This window comes from Typha latifolia, chromosome 7 (assembly GCF_019914945.1).
Source record: "Typha latifolia isolate L0001 chromosome 7, TyphaL0001v2, whole genome shotgun sequence".
NCBI lineage: Eukaryota > Viridiplantae > Streptophyta > Magnoliopsida > Poales > Typhaceae > Typha > Typha latifolia.
In genome coordinates, this window is record NC_133092.1 from 13,332,549 (window position 1) to 13,354,681 (window position 22,133).

The following is a 22,133-nucleotide window of genomic DNA, read 5'->3' on the forward strand; positions in this document are numbered from 1 at the left end:
TTACTAAGAAGTAACTCGAAGCAAACAAAACTTTATTCGTCGCTGAGAAGTAACGCAAATAGGAAAGACGCAAACAAAACTTTATTCCTTGCTGAGAAATAACGCAAATAAGAAAGAAGCAAACAAGTGCATAATTTTATTCTCTCTAAAACCTCTAACACTTCTGATTCCTTACTAATTTTCGCTGATGTAATTATATCCTTGATTAGAGAGAAAGGAGCAAATAATATAGCAACTTTATTACTTGCTAATTCGCACATCATTGGCAACGAATGTCTCATACTTTTGGTCCTATGCTCGCCATTCTCCTCTCTTTAAATCCACCACCTTCTTTTGCATGGTTCTCTCCATCTCTTATCCTCGTTTCTATCTTCCCACTTCTTTGATTGCTAGCTAGTATTCACTAAATATTATGGCGGAGGCATTACTGCTTGAGGGAGCGAAATCGGTGGCATCTACTATCATTAATATCCTACTCAAAGAGGGCTTCTCCTACCTCAGCTCTGATCTCTCATATAAGCTACGAAATCTGGAGACTACCATCCTTCCCCAGTTCCAGCTCATGATCAAGGCTGCAGAGAGGAGCAGGGAACGCAAGAGCGAACTAGAGCAATGGCTGAGGAGGCTCAAAGATGCTCTTTATGAAGCTTGAAGACACGCTGGACTTGTATAGATACCAACTCCTTAAGGAGAAGGTGTCTTATCTCAACACTCATCCTGCACTCAAACAATTTAAGAAAGTTGCACAAAAGGCAACTAACACTAGGCCGTCCATTTTGTCCCCTCAAAAGATTAAGTTAAGAAAAAGTCTGAACAAGTTGGAGAAGATCGCTAATGAAGCCAAAACACTCCGTGAACTCTTGGGAATGCAAATTGAAGGCGTCACCGCCGCTCCTAATTTGAGTATCGGAGGACAATCAAATGTCACCACCTCCCTCCCTCCACCCAAAGTGTTTGGGCGAGACAAAGAGCTTGACGAGATAATAGATAAGTATTTACTGGACCAATCTGAAGCTTCTGAAATTAGAAAGAACTACTCTGTTGTTTCCATTACAGGCATCGGAGGGGCTGGCAAGACTACTCTTGCAAAACTCGTCTACAATGATCAAAGAGTAGCTAATCATTTTGATATCAAGATGTGGATCTGTGTGTCTCGCAAGCTCGACGTCTTTAGGCATTCAAAGGAGATGATGGAGTCTGCTTCCAAGGATGAATGCCCTCGTCTTGATAATCTTGATGCACTACAAAGCAAGCTTATAGATATGATAAAATCAAAGAAATTGTTGCTTGTATTAGATGATGTTTGGTGCGACAAGCCTGTGAATGAGGAAGGTTGGGAGAATCTTATTGCTCCTCTAGCTACTGCTGGAAAGAGGGGGAGCAAGATCTTGGTGACTACAAGAAAAGATACATTGCCAATGGCCTTACAGCCCCAATATAGTATGCAGTTAAGAGATCTTGAAGAGAATGATATATTTTCACTTTTCAAGCATCATGCTTTTAGTAGCACCAAATCAATTGACAAGCATCTACAAGAGGAGCTAGAGGATATAGGGAAGCAGATTGTGCAAAAGCTGCATAGATCTCCTTTGGCAGCAAAAGCAGTGGGAGGTCAACTGAGTAAAAGGTTGGAACCCAAATTTTGGAGAGATACTCTTGATCAAGACAATTTGCGAGATTCTCGGCAAGCTCTGTTATGGAGTTATCAACACCTAGATGCTCCCTTACAACGCTGCTTCTCATTTTTCAGCCTATTTCCTAAAGGCGATACATACGATGCAGAAGTGATAGTTCACCTGTGGATCGCTGAAGGTCTTATCAACTCATCGAACAATAGTATGAGCCTGGAGGACATAGGAATGAGCTACTTCAATGAGTTAGTATCTGATTCTTTCTTGCAAATTGATAAGTACAATGCTTATTCTATGCATGATTTATTTCATGATTTGGCTGAAAATATTTCAAAGGAAGATTTTTTTAGAATAGAAGATGATCAAGTAAAAGGAATTCCTCCAACAATTCGCCATCTGTATATTTCGGACGGAAGTTTATGGAAAAACAACACGAGTTTCAATATACCAAAAAACCTACAAACTCTTATTATTATCGTTGGTGATTCAGTTACCTCTAGTGTCATTGATCATCTTTTTACAGCAACAGAGAAGTATCAGAAACTGCGTGTTTTAGATCTATCTGGGTTGAGCATGGAAACATTACCCAAATCTATAGGAGATCTAAAGCATCTACGCTACTTGGATCTTCAGTGGACTGGAGTGGCTGAGTTGCCTGTGGGATTGGGTAAGCTTTACCAATTACAAATTCTTCGTCCTCCTTATTATCCTGTTACTACTTTAGCAAGAAGTATGAAAAATCTTATCAATTTGCGGCATTTTGATGGAGATGATGAAGCGCTGACAAGAATACCATATATAGGGAGGAGGTTAACCTCCCTCCAAACATTACCAAAATTTTATATAAGGAAGGAGAAGGGTTATGATATAGGTCAGCTAAGGGACCTGAACGAGCTCGGAGGATCGCTAAGCATTGAGAATCTCGAGAATATTGAACGGAAGGACAAGGCGGTTGAAGCCAATCTCGAAAACAAAAAATATCTCGAGAGTTTGGAGTTGAAGTGGAAGAACGATGACGAGAGGGATTTGGATAGGGGAGTTCTCGAGGGCCTCCAACCACATTCCAATCTAACAAGTTTGTCCATCCATGGCTACACATCTCCCCAGTATCCTGATTGGTTGCTACAACAAGGATGCCCACGGAATCTGAGGTCTCTCAAATTTAAGAATTGCACCTCATTGGAAGTTCTTCCACCCGTGGGTGACTTGTTTCCTCATTTCGAGAGTCTGAGAATTTTGGATCTTCCCAACTTCAGGAAGTTTTCTTCGCTTCCTTCGTGTCTTAAAGACTTTGAGATATCTTCTTGTGGGTCACTAGTATTCGTTTCAAAGGAAGAGGTAGAGGAGAGAAGAGAAGATATCTTTGGAGGGAAGGAGAAGATTGAATTGATCTTGCCCCCAACGCTCCAAAGACTCAAGATAGAGTCTTGTGATATCACCGATGGGGCACTCTCTCAGTCCCTAGAAAGGCTGACTTCTCTTAAATCCTTGGAGTTATCTGACATCAACACAATAACAACCCTTCCATCTGAGGAGATCCTGCATCACCTGATTTCACTAACTGAATTAAAAATTTCTTTCTGCTCTCAGCTTAAATTGGTCGAAGGCTTACATGCCCTTCACTCCTTGAAATTTCTTTTGTTTGAGTCTTGCCCTTGCTTGGAGTGGGAGATGGTGATGCCAACTGGTGAAGGTGGTGGTAGCGGCATCCTTCCACCTTCGCTTCAAAGACTCTGTATCACGGGCATGAAGAGCTTCGTCGTCGCCGCTGGAGATCTACCCAACCTCGTCAGCCTTAAATTCTGTCATTGTCCATCCCTATCATCCCTGCCACTGGCTCGCCTCACAGCACTCGAGTATTTGGACATCAATGCTTGCCCTGGTATCTTGTCTCTGCCGGATCATCTGCCTGAGTCACTTAGGAGTATTTTCATATCAAAGTGCCCAGTCTTAGAGGAGTGGTGCCGAAGTCAAAACAGTGAGGACTGGCCCAAGATTGCCCATATTCCTCAGATATTTATCAACGAGGAATTATTAAAATAGATCCAAGATGCATGTTTGAAGCTTGTGCTGGTAAGTATGTTTTCCTCCCCCTTAATTGGTTATTAATTCTCATCAATTTGGATCTGTTCGTGCCTGCCTCTGTTACTGCCGCATATATGCATGACCCCTCTTCTTTTGTCTCTTTTGGTTAATATTGCAATTTATGTTCCTCCTCTTGCTATCTACTTTAAAAAGAGAGGTACATCCAAAATTTAATCTTTACTCCCATATATATATATGAGATTGTCATTGAGCATCTTAATATAGAACTTTCTATTAGGAAAATTTAGAAAGATTGATCCAAAGAGCAGTATTAAATAACTTTGTAGTCAGCGTATCAGAACAATCGTGAAGACATACCCCTAAAGTTTTAGATCTTTTTATCTATTTGGCAAAAACACTATAGTGCTCTTGATTTGTGATAGCTACCCATGCATTCCAAATCTTCATTTCGTTTTTAGACTTATTTTTCCAAGTAAATTAAATGTCTTTCTTAATGGCAGTTGAAAGTGTTTTGCCTCCTATTTGTTTTGCAGTTCTCAGCTTAATATCCAGTAAGGTTGCAGGCTTGCAGGTCTTGTGGGGCACCAGAAATTAGTGGTTCCAGAAGCATTCGAATAAAAAAAACTTTAGCTTGATATCGTGATTGTTATGATTTATGATTTATACTCTCCTAAAGTACTCTACTAATGGAAGAGTTGGCATGCAATGTTGCTGCTATGTTTGGTATGCCAGTGGATTGTTGTAGAACTAGAAATAATGGTTGAATGCAAATTGCCTGTTATTAACACTTGCTGCTATGTCTAATACTTCATTTTCCTCCACTGGCCCTTCCTACTTATCCATCCTTTTGTAAAGAAGAGAGATCCAACCATTGATTTATTTAACACTATACTAGGAACAGCAAATAATCAAGTCCTATCATCGATTCAATCGGTGATTATTTACTTATAATCTTATCATTCCAGATTAAAATAGAGGGTGTTTCTATGTTTAGCAGGGTCAATTTTCTTTACATGTAAAATAAAAATCTAAGCAAATCGGTTTGTCAATGCTATAAAACATTGAACTTTCTTTGGGCTAAGAGAAGATGAATTCAAAACAAAGCATGAAATGTAAATTAACAGAATTAAGGGCAAAGGATAAGAGTCTTTGGATCTTGATAGTGCTATTTGGAGATTCAATAGCAATGGGATCTATATTGTTCATTTCTCTGCGCTACTGGGAGGTTTGCTAGCATTTGGAAATTAAAAAATTCTGTGAAAATTAAAGCATTCCAATGGCTGGTTTGTAACAATAGAATTCTCAATAGAGATAATCTAATAAAGAGGGGTTGGACAGGATGCTATGATTGTGTATTCTATGGTAAAGAGAAATTAATCAGAGTCTTATTTGTTTATAATTAAAATAAGATTGTGATAGCTGTCATGGTTTGGAGCATCTGGCTTCAAATAAATAGAAGAAAATAGTATATGAATCAATATCCTTATATCTATCAATATAGTATGAAATAATATGAACATAGTAAATATATAAAAATAAAATATTTTTGTACTTTTATATGAATATCTAATCTAATATTAATATATATTTAGTTATTTACTATATACTACATTAATTACATTACAAGTTTTTATGGAGTTAGAAAATAAATAGGGATATTTCTATTATCCGATCTGGTTATATATAGCAGATATGACAACTAAATTCCATCTAGGCTGTCGAAGAACAACTATATTAATCCTTTTTAATATTCTAAAGCAGGTGAGGGTGCCCAATCCTCCAATTATATACTTAATTAATTGACTAATCATCATCGTTAATTAATCATTTTCACTCATGACATTAATCCTTCCTTTAACATTCTAATGCAGGTGTGGGCGCCCACTGCTTCACTTATATCCTTAATTAATTCATCCATGACAACTTCAAACCTACTATGACAGCTTATTGTCGTTAATTAATTCTATTGTCAACTCTCTATTTCTAAAGGAAAAAGAAAATTCTACTGTCAACTCATCCTCCATGATTATCATTAAAGAAAATAAGCCAAAGATGGTTGACCAGAAGTGTTCTGTTTCATCACCTCTCTCGTTCAATCCATCTCTCCTACCTTTCAATCGATCTTGCTTCTTTCTCCTCCCTCTCAATCCTCACATTTTCCTTAGCATTCAACAATGGCGGAAGCATTAGCACTTCAAGGAGCCAAAATGGTGGCATCTCCGATCATCAGTAGCCTACTCAGAGAGGGCTTCTCTTATCTCGGCATCGGCGTTTCAACTAATCTACGAGATCTAGAGGCCACCATACTTCCCCAATTCCAACTTATGATCGAGGCTGCGGAGAGGAGCAACGAGCACAGAAGCGAGCTGGAGCAATGGTTGAGGAGGCTCAAAGATGCTCTTTATGAGGCGGAGGACATGTTGGACTTGTACAAATACCAACTTCTTGAGGAGAAGGTGTCCGATCTCAACACTTATCCTACACTCAAACCGTTCATGAAAGTTGCACAAATGGTAAACGCTGGGCTGTCCATTTTGTCCCCTCATAAGATTAAGCTAAGGAGGAGTCTTAATAAATTAGAGGAGATCGCCGCTGAAGCCAAGACATTTCGTGAGCTCTTGGGAATGCGAACCGCCCATGATTTCGAGAATAGAGGACAACCAAATGTCATGACCTCCATATCTCCATCTAAAGTGTTTGGGCGAGACGAGGAGCGTGATGAGATAATAGATAAGTATTTATTGGACCAATCTGAAGCTTCTAAAGTTGGAAAAAGCTACTCGGTTGTTTCCATTACGGGCATCGGAGGGGCTGGCAAGAGTACTCTTGCACAACTTGTCTACAATGATCAAAGAGTAATTAATCATTTTGATATTAAGATGTGGATTTGCGTGTCTCGTAAGCTCGACGTTTTTAGGCACACAAGGGAGATGGTAGAATCTGCTTCCAAGAATGAATGCTCTCGTTTTGAGAATCTTGATGTACTGCAAAGCAAGCTTATAGATCTAATAAAATCAAATAAAGTGTTGCTTGTATTAGACGATGTTTGGTACGACAACACTGTGAATGAGACAGAATGGGAGAATCTTCTTGCTCCTCTAGCTACTGCTGCAAAGAAAGGGAGCAAGATCTTGGTGACTACAAGAATAGAGAATTTACCGGTGGCCTTTCACCCCAAATATAGTATGCCATTGAGGGATCTGGAAGAGAATGTTATTGTTTCACTTTTCATGCATCATGCTTTTGGTGGTGCCAAATTAATTGACTTGCATCTACAAAAAGAGCTAGAAGATATAGGAAAACAAATTGTGCAAAAACTACATAGATCTCCATTGGCAGCAAAAGCAGTTGGGGGTCGACTAAGTAAAATGTTAGAAGCCAACTTTTGGAGAGCTGCTCTTGAACAAGACAATTTGCGTGACACTCAGCAAGTTCTTTTATGGAGTTACCAGCGCCTAGATGCTCCCCTGCAACATTGCTTCTCCTATTTCAGTCTATTTCCTAAAGGTTATAGTTTCAAAGCAGAAAAGATAGTTCGCCTATGGATTGCTGAAGGTTTTATCAACTCATCGAACAATAATATGAGACTGGAGGATATAGGAATGAGCTACTTTGGTGAGTTAGTATCCGGTTCTTTCTTGCAACTTGGCAAATATGAAACTTTTTCTATGCATGATTTATTTCATGATTTGGCTGAAAATATTTCAAAGGAAGAATATTTGAGAATAGAGGATGATCGGGTAAAAGAAATTTCTCCAACAATTCGCCATTTGTATATTTCGGATGGAAGCTTATTGGAAAATTGCATGAGTGTCAATAAAATAGAAAACCTACGTACTCTTATCATTGATGATTATTCAATTAGCTCTAGTGTCATTGATCATCTTTTGGTAGCAACAAATAAGTTTAAGAAATTACGTGTTTTAGATCTATCTAGAAACAGCGTGGAAACATTACTCAAATCTATAGGAGATCTAAAGCATCTACGCTACCTACATCTTTGTGAGACTGAAGTGGATGAGTTGCATGTGGTATTGGGTAAGCTTTACCATTTACGAGTTCTTATTACTCCTTATATTTGTGGTACTACTTTACCAAGAAGATTGAAAAACCTTATCAGTTTGCAGCATTTTATGGGAGATTATGACGCACTGACAAGAATACCTTATATAGGGAGGAGGTTAACCTCCCTACAAATATTACCACGTTTTTATGTAAAGAAGGAGAAGGGTTTTGATATAGGTCAGCTAAGGAACCTGAATGAGCTCCGAGGATCGCTAAGCATTTGGAATCTGGAGAATATTGAAGGGAAGGACAAGGCGGTTGAAGTCAATCTCAAAAATAAAAAATATCTCGAGAGTTTGGAGTTGAAGTGGGAGAAGGATGATGAGAGGGAGTGCAGGAAGGATTTGGATAGGGAGGTGCTCAAGGGCCTCCAACCACATCCCAATCTAACAAAACTCACTATCCGTGGCTACAAGTCTCTCGAGTTTCCTAGTTGGTTGCCACTACAGAATCTGAGGTCTCTCGAGTTTTATGATTGCACTGCCTTGGAAGATTTCCCACCAATGAGTGACTTGTTTCCTCATTGCCAGAGTCTGAAAATTTTGGATCTTCCCAACCTCAGGAAGTTGTCTTCGCTTCCTCCGAGTCTTACGGAGTTGGAGATATCTTCTTGTGGATCACTAGTGTTTGTGTCCAAGGAGAGAGTAGAAGAAGATACCTTTGGGGGGAAAGAGAAGATTGAATTGATCTTGCCCTCAACGCTTCAAAGTTTGATAATAAAGGACTGCGATATGACGGACGGGGCACTCTCTCAGTCCCTAGAAAGGCTGGCTTCTCTCAAATCCTTGGAGTTAAATGGAATCAGCATAATAACAACCCTTCCATCTGAGGAGGTCTTCCATCGCCTGATTTCATTAACTCATCTAGAAATTTATGGCTGTCGTTCGCTTAAATCAGTGGGGGGTTTGTATGCCCTTCCCTCCTTGGAAAGGCTTAGATTTCACTCTTGCCCTTGTTTGGAGTTGGAGATGGTGATGCCAGCTGGTGAAGGTGGTGGTAGGGCCATCCTTCCACCTTCGCTTCAAGAACTCCACATCACCAAATGCAGGAGCATGAAGAGCTTTGTCGTCGCCGCCGGAGATCTACCCAACCTCGCCAGCTTGAGGCTGAGTAAATGTGCATCCCTAGCATCCCTGCCACTGTCTAACCTCAGAGCACTGAAGAAGTTGACTATTTGGAATTGCCCTGGTATCTTGGCTCTGCCGGATCATCTGCCTGAGTCACTTGAGAGAATTTCAATATGGTAGTGTCCAGTTTTGGAGGAGCGGTGTCGAAGTCCTAATGGTGAGGACTGCCCAAGATCGCCCGTATTCCTAACAGAGAGATATGATCCAAGATGTATGTTTAAAGCTTCTGGTGGTAAGTAAGTTTTCCTCCTCCTTAATTGGTTATTATTTCTCATCAATTTGGATTTATCAGTGCCCGTGTTACTGCCGCATATATGCATGGCTTCTCTTATTTTGTTTCTTTTGGTTTACATTGCAATTTGTGTTTCTCTTGCTATCTATTTGATTCATGATCTTTCTCTACCGATTGATTGTAAAGGATGCATTCAAGGACGCGAAGTACTTTCCAACCGGAAACTATAACAATTTGGCAACATTTTAGGATATCCAACTCAATGCTCCACAGCAAATTGCCATTATCAAGTCTAACTTAACCACACTCTTAAAAAAAAGAGAAATATTTAAGCTAGAAAAGCATCAACAATACCATTTCCAGTGATCGAGCTCCTCCGGCAACAACAATCAACCAATTGGACTAACATCAAATGAACTCCAAAAAATACCCAACTTTTACAATCAAGCAAGTACAAGGAGTAAACCCATCAATTACAATTGGGATTTTACTACATACCAAAGAATCTAAGCTAACTATAGCGATTACATACATCAAAATAACGAGCGAGAGCGAGAGCGAGAGAGAGAATCAAGATTGGAAACACTCACTGCGCTGCTTTTGAACTCCCGCCTCTCTTTCTTCTTGAGAGGAAAAGGGGTTTTAGGGCTCGAATTGGGAGTATATGATTCAATGACTTTATTGCCCCTACGCTAATCAAGTAATTACTCGCCTGGTCCGGTTCGACCATGTGTGAAGACCGGGTCGAATTAATTTCAATATCTAAAAATATTGTATTTATAGTTCTATATATTGAAAATAATATATTTATAATTCTAAATAATTTTAAAAACTGCACACAAAAATAGTCTGTAAAAGCATTACAATTGTATTTCATCCATTGTTTAGCCATTCTTACCTATATTTTTAGGTTTAATTACATCAAATCATATGACTAGTACAAAATTATTTATTTAATTATATTTTTAATTTAATTTTAGAAATGAAATATCTTTACGATAAATAATAAAATAGTTAAATTTAAAAATAACTAGGTAATTTTAAAATAATTGTGCAACATAGTCGATTCCGAAAAAAAAATCCATCTCTTGAACCATATAAGTTTTACCGGATCACTCGTATTTCCGGCCCAATAATAAAATAAAACAGATTTCATATAGTATTAGTGTAATAAATTAAGATCATTAAAGGTCATATCATTAATAATTATTTAAATTTCAATTTTTCATGGGTTTTTGAGAAGGTAATCAAAATGCAAACTATGCCACTAAGTGCTTAGTTGATCGTATATGAAATTAATTTTTTTTATAAATATATGTAATTATACTAAATCAAAACATGCATTTGTTTACAAAACTGTCCTTCCTATGTAATTAAAAAATGTTCTTATCATGTAATACCTATAATTGATTTTGGACCAGACTCGCCTACTCTATTAATTATTTTCAAATTTCTCTTGTCTATCACTTGTTATCAGTTTCTAAATACAAGATGAACTTGACAAATAAGTGAGGAGGGGGTGTTTCTAGACTTATTTTTCAATGAAAAGATCTTTATTATACTTTATTGAAGTATAATGGAAGAGTTGGCATGCAATGCTGCTGCTATTGCTTGAATGCATTCTTTATGAGGTTTTTCTTTTATATTAAAATAAAAGGAGAAATATTATAAGTTGTATTAGGTACCTTTGGACAATGGAATATCCTATGTTATGCTAAGTTATAGAACACTTCATGCACTTATTATTAAGTATTTTGAGTTGGGAGTTGTAGATTTACTTCATCTCATGCACCAGTAGTATTGCAATTGAGAAACTGCACAAAATTCCTGCAGTTTGCTAAGTAGTAAAAATAAAACTAGTTGATCTCCTTTGGAGATGAAATATAATATAATATGCTGTTTGGCAAATAAAAGTGAGATTTATCCAATCTTTTTGTTTAGAAAGAGGTTAAAATTTATCTTATTACGTTCTATTTCTCTATTTTATTTTTCACCAGAAAAAGAGCGTAACTATATAAGGGTTAACTTTGAGATTTAGAAAAACTAACATAAATGTGAAATAAATTTTACTCAAATCTTTGAATTTTATTATACTTACTTAAATCTTATCCAAACCCACTGAATTTTTTCAAATAAATGATTTAGAAAATTTAAAATTCTAAATCAATTGAATTACAGTTTATTTTAGCTCGTCTAACAACTTTATTCCTTACTAATTAATTTCCTTGTATCTTTGATCAAGAAGGAAGCAAACATGAGCACAATCTTATTCTCTCTAACAACTTTATTCCTTACTAAGAAGTAACTCCAATAAGAAAGAAGCAAACAAAACTTTATTTCTTGCTATGAAGCAACGCAAATACGAGGGAAGCAAAGAGTGCACAACTTTATTCTCTCTATGATCTCTAACAACTCTGATTCCTTACTAATTTCAGCTATTGTAATTTATTATATGGTTGATTAAGAAAGAAAGGAGCAAAGAATATAGCAACTTTATTCCTTACTAATTCATACATCATTGGCAACGAATACTCCCTAATACTTTTCGTGCTCCACTTGCCGTTCCACTCTCTTTAAATCCACCACCTTCTTTTGCATGGTTCTCTCCATCTTTTATCCACATTTCCATCTTCTCAATTCTTTGATTGCTAGTATTCACCAAATATTATGTCGAACGCATTAGCATTTGAGGGAGCGAAATGGCTGGCATCTACCATCATTAGTAGCCTACTCAAAGAAGGCTTCTCCTACCTCGGCGTCAATGTCTCAACTAAGCTACAAGATCTCGAGACCACCATCATTCCCAAGTTTCAGCTTATAATCGAGGCTGTGGAGAGGAGCAATGAGCACAAGAGCAAGCTAGAGCAATGGCTGAGGAAGCTCAAAGATGCTTTTTACGAGGCGGAGGACGCGGTGGACTTGTATAGATACCAACTCCTTAAGGACGAGGTGTCTTATCTCAACACTCATCCTACACTCAAACGATTTAAGAAAGTTGCCCGAAAGGTAATTAACGCTAAGCTGTGCGTTTTGTCCCCTCTAAAGATTGAGCTAAGGAGGCGTCTTAATAAGTTGGACAAGATTGCTAGTGAAGCTGAGAAATTCTTTGAACTCTTAAAAGTGCAAATTGGAGGCGTCACCGCCGCTCCTGATTTGGGAATTGGAGGACAACCAAATGTCACCACCTCCCTCCCTCTATCTAAAGTGTTTGGACGAGACAAAGAGCGCGATGAGATAATAGACAAGTATTTATTGGACCAATCTGAAGCTTCTGAAGTTGGAAAGTGCTACTCGGTTATTTCCATCGTGGGCATCGGAGGAGCCGATAAGACTACTCTTGCACAATTCATCTACAATGATCAAAGAGTAGTCGATCATTTTGATATCAAGATGTGGGTTTGCGTGTCCCGCAAGCTTGACGTCTTTAAACAATCAAGGGAGATGGTAGAATCTGCTACCAAGAAAGAATGCCCCTATCTTGAGAATCTTGATGCATTGCACAGCAAGCTTATAGATCTAATACAATCAAAGAAAGTGTTGCTTGTATTGGATGATGTTTGGTGTGACAAAACTATAAATGAGACAGAATGGGAGAATTTTCTTTCCCCCCTAGTTGCTGCTGCAAAGAAAGGGAGCAAGATCTTAGTGACTACAAGAACAGAGAATTTACCGATGGCCTTGCACCCCAAATATAGTATGCCATTGAGGGATCTTGAAGAGGATGCTATTATTTCACTTTTTATGCTTCACGCTTTTCGTGATGCCAAATTAAGTGACTTGCATCAACAAAAGGAGCTAGAAGATATTGGGAAGCAGATTGTGCAAAAGTTGCATAGATGTCCATTAGCAGTAAAAGCAGTGGGGGGTCAACTAAGTAAAAGATTAGAAGCCAACTTTTGGAGAGCTACTCTTAATCAAGATAATTTGTGTGACACTAAGCAAGCTCTGTTATGGAGTTATCAACGCCTACGTGCTCCCCTACAACGTTGCTTCTCCTATTTCAGCCTATTTCCTAAAGGTACTAATTACGAAGCAAAAAAGATAGTTCGCATGTGGATAGCCGAAGGTTTTATCAACTCATCGAACAATAGTATGAGGCTGGAGGACATAGGAAAGAGCTACTTTGATGAGTTAGTATCTGGTTCTTTCTTACAACTTGACGAGGAGGATGATACAAACTATTATATGCATGATTTGTTCCATGATTTGGCTGAAAATATTTCAAAAGAAGATTATTTGAGAATAGAAGATGATCAGGTAAGAGAAATCCCTCCAACAATTCGGTATCTGTATATTTCGGATGGAAGTTTATGGGAAAATAACAGGAGTTTCATTAAATTAGAAAACCTACGTACTCTTATCATTGCTGATGATTCAATTAGCTCTAGTGTCATTGATAAACTTTTGGTAGCAACAAAGAAGTGTCAGAAACTACGTGTTTTAGATCTACCTTGGACGAGCATAGAAACACTGCCGAAATATATAGGAGATCTAAAGCATCTGCGCTACCTAGATCTTGAAATGACCGGAGTGGGTGAGTTGCCTGTGGTATTGGGTAAGCTTTACTATTTACAAGTTCTTATTACTCCTTATTTTGGTGCTACTACTTTACCAAGAAGCCTGAGAAACCTTATCAGTTTGCGGCATTATAAGGGAGATGATAAAGCACTGACATCATTACCAGATATAGGGAGATTAACTTCTCTTCAAAAATTAGCAAAGTTTTATGTAAAGAAGGAGAAGGGTTATGATATAGGTCAGCTAAGGAACATGAACGAGCTCCGAGGATCACTAACCATTTCCTATGTGGAGAATATTGAAGGGAAGGACAAAGCGGTTGAAGCCAATCTCAAAGATAAAAAACATCTCAGGAGTTTGAAGTTGAAGTGGAAGAATGATGACGAGAGGAATTTGGATAGGAAGGATTTGGATAGGGAGGTTCTCGAGGGCCTCCGACCACATCCCAATCTAACAAGTTTGTCCATCCATGGCTACACATCTCCCCAGTATCCTGATTGGTTGCTACGACAAGGATGCCTACAGAATCTGAGGTCTCTCGAGTTTAAGAATTGCACCTCATTGGATGTTCTACCACCCATGGGTGACTTGTTTCCTCATTTCGAGAGTCTGAGAATTTTGGATCTTCCCAACTTCAGGAAGTTTTCTTCGCTTCCTTCGTGTCTTAAAGACTTTGAGATATCTTCTTGTGGGTCACTAGTATTCGTTTCAAAGGAAGAGGTAGAGGAGAGAAGAGAAGATATCTTTGGAGGGAAGGAGAAGATTGAATTGATCTTGCCCTCATCACTTCAAGGTTTAATTATAGACTATTGTGATATCACCGATGGGGCACTCTCTCAGTCCCTAGAAAGGCTGACTTCTCTTAAATCCTTGGAGTTATCTGACATCAACACAATAACAACCCTTCCATCTGAGGAGATCCTACGTCACCTGATTTCACTGACTTGTCTAGAAATTTCTTTCTGCTCTCAGCTTAAATCGGTCGATGGCTTACATGCCCTTCCCTCCTTGGAAAGGCTCAGATTTCACTCTTGCCCTTGTTTGGAGTTGGAGATGGTGATGCCAACTGGTGAAGGTGGTGGTAGCGGCATCCCTCCACCTTCCCTTCAAAAACTCGACATCACGGGATGCAGAAGCATGAAGAGCTTCGCCGTTGGCGGCGGAGATCTACCCAACCTCACCAGCCTTACATTCTGCGATTGTCCATCTCTAGCATCACTGTCATTGTCTCGCCTCACACCACTCGAGCAGTTGACCATCGGTGATTGCCCTGGTATCTTGGCTCTGTCAGATTATCTGCCCGAGTCACTTTGGAGTATTAGCATATGGGGGTGCCCAGTCTTGCAGGAGAGGTGCGGAAATCCAAACGGTGAGGACTGGCCCAAGATCGCCCATATTCGTTACAAACTTATTGGCTAGATCCACGGTGCATGTTTGAAGCTTGTGCTGGTAACTGAGTTTTCCTCTTCTCATCAATTTGGATCTGTTCGTGCCTGCCTCTGTTACTGCCGCATATATGCACGACCCCTCTTCTTTTGTCTCTTTTGGTTAATATTGCAATTTATGTTCCTCCTCTTGCTATCTACTTGACTAATCAAATTTACTCTTAAACCCATGTAGATATAGGATTGCCATTGAGCATCTCATCGAAATTTTATTAGGAAAATTTAGAAAGATAGATCTAAAGAGCAGTATTAAATAACTTGGCAATCAGCGTATTAAGACAATCATGGAGATACATCCCTAAAATCCTTAAAAGTTTTATAACTTTTTATCTATTTGGCAAAAATATAGTGCTCTTGATTTGTAACTGCGCCCCATGCATTCCGAATCTTCGTTCTATTTTTAGACTTATTTTTTCAAGTAAATTAAGTGTCTTTCTTAATGGCAGTTGAAGGTGTCTGCCTCCTATTTGTTTTACAGTTCTCAGCTTATTATCCAGGAAGGAAGGTTGCAGCAGTTGTGGAGCGCACCAGAAATTAATGGTTCCATAAGCAGTTGAATAAAAAACTTTAGCTTGATGTCGTGGTTGTTATGATTTATGATTTATACTCTCCTAAAGTACACTACTAATGGAAGAGTTAGCATGCAATGTTGCTGCTATGTATGGTATGCCAGTGGATTGTTGTAGAACTAGAAATAATGGTTGAATGCAAACTGCCTATGAGTAGTACATGCTGCTACGTTTGCCTTTGTAACACATGTTATGTATTTGGTTATCTGTGGACATGCAATGGAATAAAACCTTGCTTTGCTATGCTAAGTAGTGGAATTTTGGGTTCACTTATGATTCATAAACTGCACCATTTGGAGATCCTTATATATATTCACAATTCAATCACTGAACACAGCCTCCTTCTCTGTTTGGAGTTAGGGATGATGAAGATGATGCTGCCTCTCCTTCTACTACCTTGGCTTCAATTAATGCCATCATTCTAAGAACATTACTACTTCTCTATAGTTTGGTAGTTAGATATGAATGAATTCAGTTTCTTTTATTACTCAAAGAGTGTTTGTTATCTATAACATCTCTCACCCACCTTTTCAGGTGACTCGTTTCTTTGCAAGTCGGCAGGACTGGTTGTCCCTTCACCGACTTTAGACTCTTAAACTGTTATTCAATTCTATTTATTTTTCATATCATGTCTACCTTATTAATTATAAAAATAATCTCTAAATTGTCATTTCCGTTGGTTATCCATTAGATTTTTTTCGTTAAAAATTTAAAATGTGACAGTCACATAATCAATTTTAGATTTATAGAGACCCTTATTATTCACAAATGTAATTTAATCTGTTTATTTATTTTGAAAACTAATGTGGATTTGTTCATTTGGAGCTTAACTATTTGATTCATGATCTTTCTCTACGGATGGATTGTAAAGATAGGGCACTTCATTTTGATTTTCTTTCATTAGCCGAGATATATGACTGCAGTGCCAATCTTTTACTTAAATCCATTTTGGTTTAACATAATCAAAATTTTGATTAGCATAAATCGATTTATTAAAAGGGTGTGTGTTCGTATGACTTTAGAGTGCAGTGTGATTTTAGGCAAAACCTCACAGGGGTACAATTTATAATTTAATTTGATCACTTTAATAATTTTATAACATTCAATTTTTTTTTAATGTGTTTTTGAGAACGTAATTAAAATGCAAATTATGCCACTAATCTAAGTGCTTAGATGATCGTATATGAAAATTAAAATTAAAAGAAATAAATACTTATAAATATAAATGTAATTATACTAATCAAAACTTCCATTTCTTTAGAAAACACTTAATTAAAATTGTTTTCATACTGCTATATCTATAATTAATTTTGGACCAGACTCGCCTACTCTATTATTTATCATCAAATTAATTTCTCCTGTGGTCACTTCTTATCCGTTTCTAAAATAAGATCAAGCTTGAATTAAAATAAGAAAAATTTGCGTATAACACGCTGTCTTTTAATGAAATTATGATTTACACCCTATATTTTCACTATTTACAAATCGAGCTCTATAATTTAGTGAATATGTGCAGAAAATACCTTGTCGTTAGATTAGTTAGTTAAACTTAACTAAATCTCTAAGTTAAATTAACTATACTAAAATATTATGAAAATATCCTCAACCAAGTCATACTAAGGGCATTTTAGTTATTTTACAAATAAGGGCATTTTGGTCATTTTATAAATAAAATATCTCTACTTAACCCAGGGTGTTTTTTGTATATATTCGCTAAATCATATGGCTCGATTTGTAAATAATAAAAATATATGGTGTAAACCAAAATTATGTTATAAAGTAAGGTGTTATATACAAATTTCTCTCAAAATAATTTCAATTCAAGCTAATTTTAAACTAGTTTGGAGCTCGAGCTTAAATGAGTCGATCAATAAGCAATTTCAATTCGAACCCAATTCAAGCCTAATTCGAGTCTGGTGAAGTTTGATTTAAATCAAGCTTGAAGACAAGTATGGCATGATTCAACTATAGATTTATAAACATTACAAAAATATAAACTAATAGAAATTTCATGTTACTCATATATATATTATATATTATTAAATATTATATTAGTATATCGAGTCTTATCAAGCTGAATTTGATCCAAGTCATCTTATGATTAAGCTCAGCCGGAAATTAATTTCAAGCCTATTCTGAAGATCAAGCTTGAATCAGCTTATGTTCAAGACCGAGCTCGAGCGAGCTAGATTATTTTGACAGCCTAGTTGTTAGTTTCCTTCTCTCTTTGATGCAATTCTTCGATCTTTTAAAAGGTTAAAACCATAAATGGACCACGATATGTACGCTGGAATAGTATTAATGAGAGATCTCACATGTCCTTCACTCAGCTATTCGATGTTGTTATTCTTAACCAAGTCATTAATGCTAATCTAATCGAATTGACACCTAAACTGAGCTCAGCGTGCCAATCATCTAACTGGTTGGTGCATTAAGAAGATAATATCCCAGGACCACATCATCTAATTAATCACGTCTTAGGTGAAGCAAATTAAGCAAACTAAATAATGGCTAAAACTATTGTAAACATTCTGAGGCTGTAACTAATCTCTTGCTTCCTTCTTCTTTTCTTTTTTACTCTACTTGATCTTGAAATGAATTTAATTTAGATGGTCAATCGTAATTTCTCAGAGATACTAAAACTACAACAAACAAAAAAAATAAAGACCATGCAATAATATAATTAAAACTCTAAGAAGCTATCACCTTAATTAATTTCACAATGAAACTACCTCAATTAGCCATCATATATGCTGTCTTTTATCTTGATTTTGTAACCTCTACAAGCATTGGTAGATTCCTATCTCCGCGACGACGATCGTGGATGGATGAACACACGGTTAACGACATCGGATTCTTGTCGCAACATGAGATGGAGCTAACATTGAAGGAGAAGTAGTCATAGATTAAGAATCTCAAAACTATGTCATGAATTAATGCAGCCTAGGGTTTCTGAAAGAAGTAAACAAGTGAGATCTCCTCGTAAACCTCTACATTGATCTCTTCTATCTATGTTGTTAGGATGATCAGCTAAAATAAACAAAACCAGTTGCATTAAATGCTCAATTAGTATCTTGTCTGCAATTAATCTTCTGCTAGCTTCTTATGATAAGGAGGAGAAGCTCTTACTAAACTATCTCCCATGGCTTTCAATGCCACGTGAAGTTGAGGTAAGGAGACGAGAAGAGAAACACTCTTAATTATAAGGAATCTTCGATGTGGAAATGCGCAAACTACGGCGTCACCTTTGCTCTCTCTTCCTCCCTATCTATCTCTTTATCTCTTCCTCCTCTTCTCCATTCATTCATGACAGCTAACTATTTCTCACAATACTTTATATGTGCAAGTGTTTCCACATCCCCATGCTTTGTAGTAGAAGTAGTAGTAGTAGTTCTACTATATATATATATATATATATATATATATATATATAAATATATATATATAGACTTTATAAATTACTCCCATATGATCATAAAGACTCGATCATCACCATATATAAGGTCTTGAGTTTAGTCCATACAATGAACTCTACCAACAAACCCTAGCTCTCTCTAGATCTTTTATTTCCTCCTTGTGGTTGTAGCTAGGCTTGTTCTATCCTCTATGGCCCTTGCAAGGGAGCGTAGTTCGTTCTACGATAATATAGACGGCGGCGAAGGGCCATCCGTTCGATCTTTTAGCTCTCCTTCTCTGGAACTATTCGGATATAAAAGCCTTCCTCCTATGCTCTCCGATATTCCGAGCAGCTCCTCCGGCAGCTGTTACGTGTTCGGGTCGACGGTGAATTCTCCGCCGCGAGAAGCTCCGTGGGCCTATTCGAGCTCTTCTGTGCTTAGCTTCGAGCAAGGTGATCGGTTACCGCATGATAGCTACTCTAACCTGGATCAAGAGGACGAGTGTGCATTATGGATCGATGCGATGGAGCAGAATTATAACATCAATCAGTCTGGATCAGCAGACTCTAGATTTAATCAGGATCAAAGTTTTGAGATGAGTAGTGGGTATGGCTTTCTTTACCCAAGTTCCAGCTCGGTAGATGTCCTGCAAGAGAGTTTTGGACAAGATAAAATCGCACAAAAGCGCCCGTATATGGTACTTGATTTCTTTTATCTCGACTAGCTACTAGATCGTCATGTTCACAAAGATTTAACTAAATAAATTTATTGTTCAACTAACGAGTGGTTGAATGACATAATTTGTTTTTCTTGCAGGGTGGAGAGATGCAGACTCCTAAGAAGCAGTGTGGTAGCAATAGGAAGGCCAAGGCCAAGACTAATACTAGTCCATCCAAGGATCCTCAGAGTGTTGCAGCAAAGGTAATTAATATACCGAGTTCTACATATCTTGGAGTATGTCAAGAACTTTTATGATGTTTATTTATGACTAATTAAAAGAATATTAACATGTTGTAGAACCGAAGAGAACGGATCAGCGAACGGCTCAAAATTCTGCAAGATCTCGTACCTAATGGCACAAAGGTACTGCACCTTATTACTAATCATCATTTCATTCGTTTCATGATTAAATTTTCTTACGTTCTTATTTCATGCCAATTTATGTAGGTTGATTTGGTTACCATGCTAGAGAAAGCCATTAGTTATGTGAAGTTCCTCCAGTTGCAAGTAAAGGTGATATATATATATATATATATATATACAACTAATCTTACTAGATTGATTCTTTGAAGTATATGAACTAAACTAATCATATATGCTTGATTATAACTTTATAGGTTTTGGCAACTGATGAGTTCTGGCCAGCACAAGGTGGCAAAGCTCCAGAGCTCTCTCAAGTGAAGGAGGCCATTGATGCCATCTTATCCTCACAAAGAGATAGAGATTCCAACACTAAGAAGTGATCTTTCATGGGATCATATGAACCAAGAAGGAGAAATAAAAAAGGGAAGTGGGATACTCCTCATGCAACTAAAGACAAATAAAAAGGCATGCATGCATGGTTTAGAACTTAGAGAAGAAGAGAAAGGAGATTAGTTTTTAAGTTTCTAGTGCTTTTTTCCTTCTAATCTTTTTTTAATTTGCAGTGTAATGGTAAATCAGTGAGCTGCAGTTATATATGGACATCTAAGAGAAACAAAGGATCCATTCCTTTGATTTCTTGCTCTTTTGTTCATAGTTATAATAAGCTCCTTTCTCTTTAACTAGATCAATATTTCAAAAATTAATCTTACAGTCCTAGCCCAAAAAGACTTAATTTGCTGTATATTAATTCATAAAATGCATGGAGCAGTAGAACTTGTCAATTGAAAATTACGCACTCGTGATCAAACAACAGAAATACCACCGGAATTGGAAAAGAATGAATTGAAAAGAATTAATTCTTCACCATAGTGCACTAGTAGTAAAATAAGGAATTTAGAACCACTTGCAGTCATAATAATACTCTACATGTGTTAAGCGACGACCAATTGATTGTTCCTAAGTAGTTTAATGGAATAAAAATCTTGGTTTGATTCACGCATTAATTAGAAACTAACATATTATAAACACAACCAAAGATATTTTATTGACAATAGATTGCATTCACACAGATAACTCATGGCCTTCTTGAGATAAGTTTCCGAATGCAGACACTAAGCCTACATATCCAAAGTTATCTCTACATCACCTTGGCATTTGAAGTCATTGCCGAGTCCTTCTTATTTATGGTGGCGATTTCAATGGATTGTCATTGATTTAAACACCAACTACTAGATCTCTGGCATTTCCTAGCTACTCATTGAGCTCATCATGCATATACTCTATCATTCATTTCAACTCAGATGACTATATTTCTTCTAAGGTTATATATATATGAATGAAATAAGAACCTTCAAAGCTTAATTATGATGAGATCAATGAGTGAATTAGTTCAATAATACCTAAATTCTCTTGGAAGAAAGCTATTAATAGGCTTAGATTAACTTCTTTAAATATGCAGATTCTTCGAATTAACATGAAGATTCGACTTGCCTTGCATTGAAAGATGCAGACACATGCATAAACATCATGGTTTAATGGCGAAGGCCTTCTAATTGAATTTTTATTACATTACCTGCTGATAGTGGTCCATATATTACAGCAATTTGCTCTGAAGGAGCAAGTAGTAAATTCTTAATGTATTACCAGATGCATCTAGAAACACTGACCATTGCCGTTGCAGTATTACAAATCTCACTTAGATAACCTCCTTAGGTACTAATACTCAAATTTCATCAATTGAGTTAGTGATCATTTATACTTCTTCTTTTTTTCTTGATACTCGGATCTACCGTGCATGTCGATACGAATTTATGAATCACATGACAACAACCAAGTCACAACCTCTCACTATAACATAACAAGCCATTCATTAATAAGGGAGTGCATCCCTAAGTAGAATACCTGTTCTTCCTAGGGAAATAGCCATCCCTATCATAGCACTATCCCTCTCTCATAAGCGTTTGATCAATTGATCGTACCGCAGACGTTCTTTAGCCGACTACCTCATCGATCGCGATG

General features: G+C 37.2%; 4 protein-coding genes across 6 annotated transcripts; all 4 read left to right on the top strand.

Annotated features, from left to right (window-relative positions):
- The first annotated feature begins 181 nt into the window (after window positions 1-181).
- On the top strand, window positions 182-5,583 carry LOC140792876 (putative disease resistance protein RGA3). Of its 3 annotated transcripts, XM_073144102.1 has the most exons (3): window positions 182-1,627; window positions 1,751-3,704; window positions 4,211-4,464. In XM_073144102.1, exons 1-2 carry the CDS (start codon window positions 633-635, stop codon window positions 3,672-3,674), a joined length of 2,919 nt encoding a protein of 972 aa, XP_073000203.1. In that variant the 5' UTR covers window positions 182-632; the 3' UTR covers window positions 3,675-3,704; window positions 4,211-4,464. The 3 variants fall into 3 exon arrangements, with proteins under 3 accessions (XP_073000203.1, XP_073000202.1, XP_073000201.1); XM_073144101.1 differs by lacking the exon at window positions 4,211-4,464 and adding an exon at window positions 5,549-5,583 and having other exon boundaries at window positions 182-3,704; XM_073144100.1 differs by having other exon boundaries at window positions 182-3,704.
- Window positions 5,584-5,851: 268 nt separating this feature from the next.
- Window positions 5,852-8,989, top strand: LOC140792861 (disease resistance protein RGA2-like). The gene has a single exon (XM_073144083.1). The coding sequence runs from the start codon at window positions 5,852-5,854 to the stop codon at window positions 8,987-8,989; it is 3,138 nt and encodes a 1,045-aa protein (XP_073000184.1).
- A 2,779-nt stretch (window positions 8,990-11,768) lies between these two features.
- On the top strand, window positions 11,769-15,849 carry LOC140792862 (disease resistance protein RGA2-like). The gene is made up of 2 exons (XM_073144084.1): window positions 11,769-15,068; window positions 15,543-15,849. Exon 1 carries the CDS (start codon window positions 11,769-11,771, stop codon window positions 15,036-15,038), a length of 3,270 nt encoding a protein of 1,089 aa, XP_073000185.1. The 3' UTR covers window positions 15,039-15,068; window positions 15,543-15,849.
- A 3,390-nt stretch (window positions 15,850-19,239) lies between these two features.
- Window positions 19,240-20,616, top strand: LOC140792863 (putative transcription factor bHLH086). Its single transcript, XM_073144085.1, has 5 exons — window positions 19,240-19,728; window positions 19,848-19,952; window positions 20,049-20,114; window positions 20,199-20,264; window positions 20,369-20,616. The coding sequence occupies exons 1-5, from the start codon at window positions 19,240-19,242 to the stop codon at window positions 20,492-20,494; spliced, it is 852 nt and encodes a 283-aa protein (XP_073000186.1). The 3' UTR covers window positions 20,495-20,616.
- The last annotated feature ends 1,517 nt before the right edge of the window (window positions 20,617-22,133 follow it).

Excerpts from the sequence above, each read along its gene's own strand:
- LOC140792862 (XM_073144084.1), top strand. The coding sequence starts at position 11,769 with ATGTCGAACGCATTAGCATTTGAGGGAGCGAAATGGCTGGCATCTACC.
- LOC140792876 (XM_073144101.1), top strand. The coding sequence starts at position 633 with ATGCTCTTTATGAAGCTTGAAGACACGCTGGACTTGTATAGATACCAA.
- LOC140792863 (XM_073144085.1), top strand. The coding sequence starts at position 19,240 with ATGGCCCTTGCAAGGGAGCGTAGTTCGTTCTACGATAATATAGACGGC. Across the intron at positions 19,953-20,048 it reads CTCAGAGTGTTGCAGCAAAG|AACCGAAGAGAACGGATCAG; the intron begins GTAATTAATATA and ends AACATGTTGTAG. Across the intron at positions 20,265-20,368 it reads TCCTCCAGTTGCAAGTAAAG|GTTTTGGCAACTGATGAGTT; the intron begins GTGATATATATA and ends ATAACTTTATAG.
- LOC140792861 (XM_073144083.1), top strand. The coding sequence starts at position 5,852 with ATGGCGGAAGCATTAGCACTTCAAGGAGCCAAAATGGTGGCATCTCCG.